Raw genomic sequence first — 8,636 nt, 5'->3', positions numbered from 1 at the left:
CATTTCCACACTCTGATTTGGAAGTACCATAAAACATTGTGGATGGCAGATCACCCTTGTGCTACGCAAGAAATAGCGTTAACAGTCTCAAATGGAACGTCCAACAGCACACGCACAACACCCTGACAACATCCCAGAAATTCTTTACCTGTAAATGTTAGATGCCTTCCCGCGAAAGTGTTTAAAGATTGTATAAAGAAAGGCCTTTTACACCTTTGAGGAATTCTGTTCACCGGTAAAACCGTTAAGTTTAACTTCTTATGACCATGCGTGTATAATCATGTTTGAAGGTACAAATTTTAGTTGGGAGACACTGTAAACGGCACTCAATCACATTTACATATTTAAATGAATTCGATTTTATTCAAAGATCTGTTCAGTTACAATTCATAACATACGATTTTTCGTTTTGGGAGATATGAGTTTCTCTAATTTTCTCCCGACAATATACATATAATATATAAGATGACTGACGGCTTTGTCTAAGATTTGGGCATGCTTTCCCATTTTGTCATAATTTTACTATCCAATCCCAGGGCAGCACTCCACTCGAAGCACCCTTTATAGGGTGCATGAATTAACTATTTAAAATTATTTTCAATTAAACTAAATCCCGACGGTTTTTCGCTGTGAATGAACAATCTGCTATTCACAAAAGATGCAATTAGTTTAAAATGAAAATGGATTTACGTAAAACATGGCTAATAGTAAAACTACTCGAAGTGTATTGGCTTTGGTCTTATTTGAACTATTTGCATAAGTCATTCTCCCGGGTGGCTTATTGTCGTTCTGAAACGCTCTGCCAAGTATTCCAAAAGTCATAAGATCGTCCATCGCTCTCGTTGTGTACATGCTCACATCTACTTTACTGCTGTCATTTTTCTTGCAAAATACGTAATGATTTGCTGGTAGAAGATCATAAGTTACGGTTAGCGGCATGTACCGTGATTCAATATTTTCAAAAGAGCCCGTAATTGACAAGTCTTCAAAGTAAATTCCAGTAGGTGGTTTTTCATTTCGATGTCCACATGATTCAACGCTGCTATTGGCGCAAGCGATAATAGCGCACTGTCTAAATCCAAGGGATTTCTCGTCCAATTGTGTAACTCCATCATAGGCCAGTAATCTAAGAAATCAATTACGATGGTTAGGATTTTAGGTTGTTTAGTTGTCTACTTACTTATACGAATAAGTTGGGACCTCATCTGACGTTCGTCTGATACCTGCATTAAATGTACAGCAGAATTTAGTGCTCCCGCACACAGTTCTGTAAATGTACGGTTCATTTAAGTCTATTGATTGCAACGTGTGGTTTTTTAATCTTGCAGGTAAAGTTTCGCGGAGATTAATGTGAGGAGCGAACGAAGACTTCGGATTTCCTCCACCTTTCTAGAAGAATACCGGTGTAAACACGTTTTTAACGCCTCAGTGTTACATACATGACAGCGATTTGAGGAGTCTCTCCTGGTTTTTACTTTAGGCACATCGGCAATTAACAGCTTGGAATCATTTTTTCCAGATATGAATGCAGCGAGTACATCTCCATTTGCCGAATAAATACCACTACCTCCCATTCCTAAATCCAGGTCGCTCATACCTGATGCTAGAAAGTTTACACCGTTCAAAACGGCATAGGCGTGTTGCACGCTATTTCCTGAAACATGCTGTTAAACTCGCATGACAACTAAATATGTGCTTTACCTATAAAAAATGGAAGTTCTTGATACCAAGAAGTTGAAAATGCAATGTCTGTTACGTTAGCTTTTTTCAATAGGTCGTCTGCTGGACTTTGAAAAAATATATCGAAACAAATAAACGTTCCAAATGTTACACCAAAGTCGGTAGTGAAAGTAGTAATCGTATTCAGACCTGGTTGGTAATAGTATTCTTCGTATAGATTAATCTTCCTATGCCTAAAATAAATCATTGTAGGTAAATATAAATCAGCATACCAAAAATTGGGTTTGCGCATATGTTAACCTCTTGGATTTTGACATGCTATATAGTTTTGGTATCACGCAAGTTATCAGACACTAATTACCTAGGTACCTATAAAGGAAAAATGCAATATTTACCCTTTGGGAAAAATTAATACGGGAAAAGCTTTCTGAAAAATATCTTGTGCTCCAGCCTGGAGAAGTTACAGTGATTCAAATAGTTTGGGCAATTTAATGCGAATTTTACTAAATAAACAATACCAGCAAGCGAGTGAGTGTCATTAATTACGTTCGGAATGATTAAAGACTCTTGTGAACTAGGATTTTAACGTTAAACACCTACATCTAAAGAACTTTTAATTTACAGCAGATGACATTTTAATAGGTTTGAATGAGTATGCCAAGTCGCTCTTTAACCGCAAGAGTAGATAAAGTGAAACCGATAATTATGTATTCTAATAACATCTGTCATTCTTAATTTCAAATGGGACGGGGAATACGATATAACATGACGTTTACAAATAATGACAATGCTATTTTTTACGTCCAAATTAAATTCAGAATTGTCAAAAGTAAGAATTTAGTAAGAGAATTTTTGCTATTTATGCATGTTTGTTTTACCATTAAAAAGCTCACTTGAACTGGATTTTATTTACCTACAATTAATTTTGCTCTGTTTTCCATTAAAGAAAACTTTTAGAGAAAAAGTAATGGGTTCTTTCTAATTATTTTAGAGGAACTGTGTATAAAAAGACCTCTGTTTAATTTTGCAAAATACAAAATACAAAAAATCATAAATAGAAAAGAAAGATAAATGTAATTTCGAGTCGCATCTTTTATTGAATATATTTCGAAACTATAATTTTGTGTTTGATTGTTTACGAGCAAGCAATTACAAAAGAAGAATTTTGAAATCACACTTCAGAGAAACAAGAAAAAGGAAGAATTTTCAGTAAGTACGTCACTGGGAAAAATTTTGTTAGAAGCTAGCCGTTGGACAATGAATTAATTTTTTATGAATAATTTTCGAGTTTACTTAAAAAATTTGTTTCATAAGCAAAAGGTTGCCTGTACTTAGTTTCAGTTTTCAAGATCTTCAACAAATGTACTAATTTGCTTTGCCACATTTTTCAGAAATACTTTTAAAACGTCTGTCTTTAATTTTTTAAAGGAAGCTTGAGATTTTAACGGAAATATAATCAACTTTCGCTAAAACGTTACCTGTGGTATTTTGTGTTTGTTAAACTTTATATTTGTATATGTGGGGATTTTTTAATCGGGGGAGGATCTGGGAAACCATAGAGGATATATGAGATGGTCAAATTAGGGAAAAGATGCGCAATTAAAGAGTTATGATCATGCTCTCAAGAAAACTGGAAAATTCCGATTACTTCCACGAAGATATACCAGAAAAATCGAAATTTACCGATTTTGTTTTTATCAGAGAGGTAATCACTTCCGAAATCTCGCCGAATTCTCCGCAATCCTGCCGAATTCAAGGAAATCACTCCAAATTCCCAGAAATCTCGCCGAAATCCCCAAATCCCGCCGAAGTCTTACCGCAATCTCACCGAAATCTTTTTGCCTTCTGATGGTATACGTTCGTATTTTGCATGAAGCTTCCCGAGACCCTAAGAAACAATTTTGGAAGGTTTAGCACTTCGAAGTGTGAGTGGGAACCCTTTTTATAAGGGTTGGAACCGCTAAAAATTGACATTTTCCGGTTGTTGATGTTAACATTAACTTGTGCAAGCGTAAAAATGGCATGTACCGTTTTAACACGAATTTTCTGCGTATTATTTGTGATTATTTGCGCGTAAGACACGTTATTCTTGCAAAATGTAGGTTTCCATTATGGTTATACGTTCCCGTGGCATAGTGAATAAAATGAGGGTTTTAGGACCGACAATCCCCTCGAATTCACTGCAACCTTGCTGAAATCTTAGGATTTCCGCAATCTATGTACATTTCAGCCGGAGTGGTTACTACCCTTTATTTGAACAGATACACAAACATAAACAAACATTTTCTCATTGTCACTATTTGAGCTCTAGAAAAGAACAACGTTGAGTGACTTTCAATACAACGTTTCGTTTGGGAGAAACCATCATCAACTTCAAATTTTTATATGGACCGGAAAAAAGTACGTATTTTATTGAGTAGCATTTCTTATTACGAGTATAGCGATGTACAGCACACAAAAAAAGAAAAGTTGGAAATTTTTGGCTTCACTAGGATGGTTCCCAAAGCCCTAAGCGTGCGAGAATACCTATAATAGAAATTTTCTATTTTTTAGATAGGTATTCTCACACGATTAGGGCGTTGTGCGCGGGTGCACCATCCTGCTGAAACCAATATAGTTTCCAACTTTTATGTTTCTTTTTGTACCACACATTGTTGTAATCATAATGAAAAATGCTACTCCATACAGTATGTACTTATACTTCCTTTAGAGATAATTGATGATGAATTCTCCGAAACGAAACGTCGTATTGAAAATCTCTGAAATCTATCTTGTAGAGCTTAAATAGTTGCAATGCGAAAGTAGTTTTTATTTTATTGTATCTAAGACGCCCATGATAGACATTCTCATCTTGGACACATTGTATACAGGGTGGTGACTTCCAAACGCATCGTAGAGATTTCAATGTAAAATTCATAACATGCGATTATTGGCTCCCCAAATTATTTTAGAGCAAAAATGTATTAAGGTTTTTGTAGAAACAATTTTTTTTACCTCAATCAACCGTATTAGTTTTCAATTTTTTGCATAATAAAGACGGAAAATTGGAAAAATAAAACCCCCATCTTTGTCAATCATCTGTGATGCCATGGAATTTTATAATACAAAAACTACGCCAATATCCGTCATGCCATGGAATGTCTGCTATAAAACAAATCAAATTCTATCAAAAAGTATTATATTTAGAACAGCGAATTCAACATAAAGAAAGACCAAATTACTAAAAACGGTTTCCTAATATAACAATTTACAATAAATGTTCGAATAAGTCACCATTAACTGCAAGACAGTAACCAAGTCGATCATAAAATCCATTTCGAACTGCTGCTAATTGATAACTGGATATCTTTTTGTTTTAGAAAATTCCATGGCATCGCAGATTATTGAAAAAGATGCGGGTTTTATTTTTCCAATTTTCCGTCTTTATATGAAAAAAATTGAAAACTAATACGGTTGATTGGCGTAAAAAAATGTTTTCTACAAAAAACTTTAATACATTTTTGCTCTAAAATAATTTGGGGAGCCAATAATCGCATGTTATGAATTTTACATTGAAATCCCTATGATGCGTTACGCAAGTCACCACCCTGTATAGTTATTTGATCTATATGTGCTGTAATAACAGATCCGTCACTTCTTACATTTAGATGCTTGATACATTGCAAAAATATGTGGTTTATGTTTCCTATACATTTCCGTATATTTATCGTGCAAATGTGTTGGGAATTTACCGTGTTGCGGATAATTATAGACTGTAATGTCTATACAGTAGATAACTCAAATGCTTTATGGTTTTAGGGTGAATATTATAAATTTAACGTAGGTAATATGGACATTTTTGCGTTTTTTTGATAGAATTTGCTCCATTTTTCTTTTATTTCGTTTATTAGAGTGATATTTATGTCGCCCATTGTGGTTACTTTAGTTAGTATCAATAGAACATGCGAGATCTAGTAATTCAATTCAAAGAAATCGGGCAAATTAACCGTATAGTTTGGTTTGTGTTAAACAATTTGTGTACAATTTAATGCCTTATAATAACATTATTTTTAAAGTGGTGTACCGGACTAAATTTAAACTCTAGGGTAATCATTTGTGAATCTGTTATCGCACCATATTCAATAGAGACTTTTCACCATTCCAAAGCTTTTCAGAATCGCCAGCAACTCCGCTGTAAGAAACGTTACATATCAGGTGTTTTTTTTACCGCCCTGTCCACAGTGTATAAGTAGTCTATAGCTATACCATATATGGTCGTAGTAGATTTTAAATCGGAAAAGCATTATTTACTGGATGTTTAGCAAAATTGTGCTAACAGGTGCACATATCATTCAAGTTTCGCATATTAAGCTTTATTTAATGACATTTTTCTCCAAAGTACGAAACCCATACTCATCTAATAGCAGCTGATTTGTCATTAATGGTTCTCAATAAATATGTCCAATGAATCACCTATTTATAATGTTGCGTGATCGACCTTTTGTGTAATTAGGTTTTACCAATTAAAATCTACACTTCTCGTTTTTTCTTTTCTCTTATTTTACCTCTGCTTGCCTTATTTGCAGACATCAGTGCATATACTCGTACATACATACCATACAGAAAATACCACGGTACCTTGACTGCGCACTTATGGTATAAATTCCCATTTTGGGCTAAAACTCGTCTTTTATTCACTTCCATTGCTCTTGTAATTAATTTGAAACAGATTGATTTCGTCTAATAGAACTTTTATTGGTGTATTTCATACCAAAGTATTCAAAACAACGAGCAAGAATATGCAAAGGTTGCCCGGGTACATTATTGTCCACATTATCTTTCCAAACTATCACTAGATCTAATAAATTTGTTTTATTACATTTCATTACCAAATTACTTTATTAAATAAATTACTAATGGTCAGTCCAAAGCATTTTCAATGATCTATGACAAGTGATACGTTACAATTCAACATTTTGGGAGACTACGATTGCACCTAAATTATATGGCCCTTTTTGGTTCCCCCTCTATCATACAGTAATACCTATCTATAATAGAAAAAAAATATCATCTAGGTATTGAAAGTGTTAAAGGTGTCACCCTGTATAATAATAGTCTGCGTAAAGTTCAAGTATCAAGGCCTACAAAAGTTGAGCAATTGGTATGCTGGCATTTGAGGTTTTATGAAAAAAGAAAAATTGTTACACCTTACACAACTTAAGTTATGCAAATATATTTATTTTTGTTTATTCAATACGTACTTCTTGTAGAAGCATTGTTAATATAATATTAATTCTAACCTTCTACTTAATTACTGGCCATTCACGGTTGATGAGATATTAACTTAATAAGATTCCGGTGTTATCCAAGGACATAATTTATTATTTACCGTTCATATTAGGACTATTCCAGGTTGTTGATTAAATTTGCAAGATTGACTAGCAATTATTGGTTCTTACCTCGCAATCACAGTACCGTTACGGTCGAAGACAACATTCGAATTATATAAAATTGGCCTACCGCCTGTACGATTCTCAACGGCCTCAACTAGATTCATCACCGAGTAGATGCGATGCATTTTCGAAGCACAGGAAAACTCAACCAAGAACTAAAAAAAAGTTTTGACCGCATTTATTGAGTAGGTGACTTCATTACATACCTCAGAATATATTCCAGTCCTGTCGTCACAAGGTGAAATTTTTTGCTCTGGATTTGGAACTTTGGTACTGCTAGCCCAAAGGCTGTCCTCACTGTTAACTGACGCTGTGAGGCCATCTTCCGGGAAAACAATAATATCAGCTTGCTAAAATTTATCGTCTGAAGTGTCCAATGAGACCTAAATTCAAACCTCTCTGGCAGCGTCTTCAATGTAATTCAGGTACAATTTTGCAGTGTTAACTAAATCTTCATAAGAATTTGTGTCTTTTATAGGATAATGTTCAAGTACCGCAGCCTTATAACTATCCTAAAAAACTCATCATTTTAATGCAAAAGAGTAGGAACTTAAGCCTTACCTTGGCCCCCGACGTGGAGAATGAAAAAGCAAAAATTACAACACTCGTAAACAACATTTCTTTAACTTCCACACAACTCCCGTTATCACATGTGCTCGGGCAGAGAGATCTTGTGGTAATAATGGAAATGAGGTCTGTATTGTGTGATGGACACCAAACTGGATTACCTACCTGTGGCTACGACCGTCGCAAGGCCACTTCTGAGATAACCAGAGCGTTGTCTAAAACTACTGCCAAAAGAACACGAGGTGGTTTTGCTACGTTCAAACCTCGTGGTAACTTGAAGAAAGTAGAACTGCCAATGCAAGCGGTCAAGTATATAAATAGTGAGTGGACAAGGAAACCGCATATAGAAAAAGTACATCGTTGGTGAAAATTTCTTTGCCCATCCATAAAATTTGCGGTAATATGATTAAGGTCGGTGAGATAGTCATATGAATGACTCGGTCTATAGACGTTTCTTAGAAATACGCTTGCGTGGATATAATTTATGCAAATTGTATTTACGGATACACGAAATTGTACTCAGATTTGGTTCTATACAGGGTGGCCCAACGAAAATCTTAAATCCGATGGTTTCGAATTTAAAAATGGTCGTACCCGTTGATATTATGAAGTAAGTATCATCCTTCTGGCGGATATCTTTCAAATTTTGAAAGGGGGTGAGGGTTCTATTATAAGTGAGCCGCCTCCGAAAATTCGGCTCCGGAATATTCGTTTCGGAGATGTGACCAGCCCGTTGGTGATTTAGCTTTAACGTCCGTAAAAACAGTTGAGGAGCTTTCATTAGTGACTATTATGTCGACATTTAAGAGGAAACCATTCATTTGCTAGGAAAAATCAACCACCTAAAGCTTTCAATAACTTCCGTTTATTTTACCGTCACAGGCAGAGCTGGGCAGAATACTTTCAAAAAGTATTCGAATACTTTGAAACGTATTTCATTAGCTTACTTTGAAAAGT

At 35.0% G+C, this 8,636-nt stretch overlaps 1 protein-coding gene across 2 annotated transcripts; it reads right to left on the bottom strand.

The window, feature by feature from the left end:
- Window positions 1-339: 339 nt before the first annotated feature.
- On the bottom strand, window positions 340-8,019 carry LOC116169312 (vanin-like protein 1). Of its 2 annotated transcripts, XM_031485376.1 has the most exons (9): window positions 7,845-8,019; window positions 7,674-7,782; window positions 7,508-7,624; window positions 7,319-7,462; window positions 7,119-7,267; window positions 1,702-1,913; window positions 1,440-1,654; window positions 1,181-1,389; window positions 340-1,126 (listed from the first exon to the last, which is right to left on the bottom strand). In XM_031485376.1, the coding sequence occupies exons 2-9, from the start codon at window positions 7,728-7,730 to the stop codon at window positions 670-672; spliced, it is 1,560 nt and encodes a 519-aa protein (XP_031341236.1). In that variant the 5' UTR covers window positions 7,731-7,782; window positions 7,845-8,019; the 3' UTR covers window positions 340-669. The 2 variants fall into 2 exon arrangements, with proteins under 2 accessions (XP_031341236.1, XP_031341235.1); XM_031485375.1 differs by having other exon boundaries at window positions 7,674-8,019.
- Between the last annotated feature and the right edge of the window lie 617 nt (window positions 8,020-8,636).

The sequence above is a fragment of the Photinus pyralis genome, unplaced genomic scaffold (genome assembly GCF_008802855.1).
Source record: "Photinus pyralis isolate 1611_PpyrPB1 unplaced genomic scaffold, Ppyr1.3 Ppyr1.4_LG4, whole genome shotgun sequence".
NCBI lineage: Eukaryota > Metazoa > Arthropoda > Insecta > Coleoptera > Lampyridae > Photinus > Photinus pyralis.
This window is presented reverse-complemented; position numbering and strand designations above follow the sequence as displayed.

Excerpts from the sequence above, each read along its gene's own strand:
- LOC116169312 (XM_031485375.1), bottom strand. The coding sequence starts at position 7,730 with ATGTTGTTTACGAGTGTTGTAATTTTTGCTTTTTCATTCTCCACGTCG. Across the intron at positions 7,625-7,673 it reads TCTCCACGTCGGGGGCCAAG|GATAGTTATAAGGCTGCGGT; the intron begins GTAAGGCTTAAG and ends TGAGTTTTTTAG. Across the intron at positions 1,914-7,118 it reads AACGGTACTGTGATTGCGAG|GCATAGGAAGATTAATCTAT; the intron begins GTAAGAACCAAT and ends GATTTATTTTAG.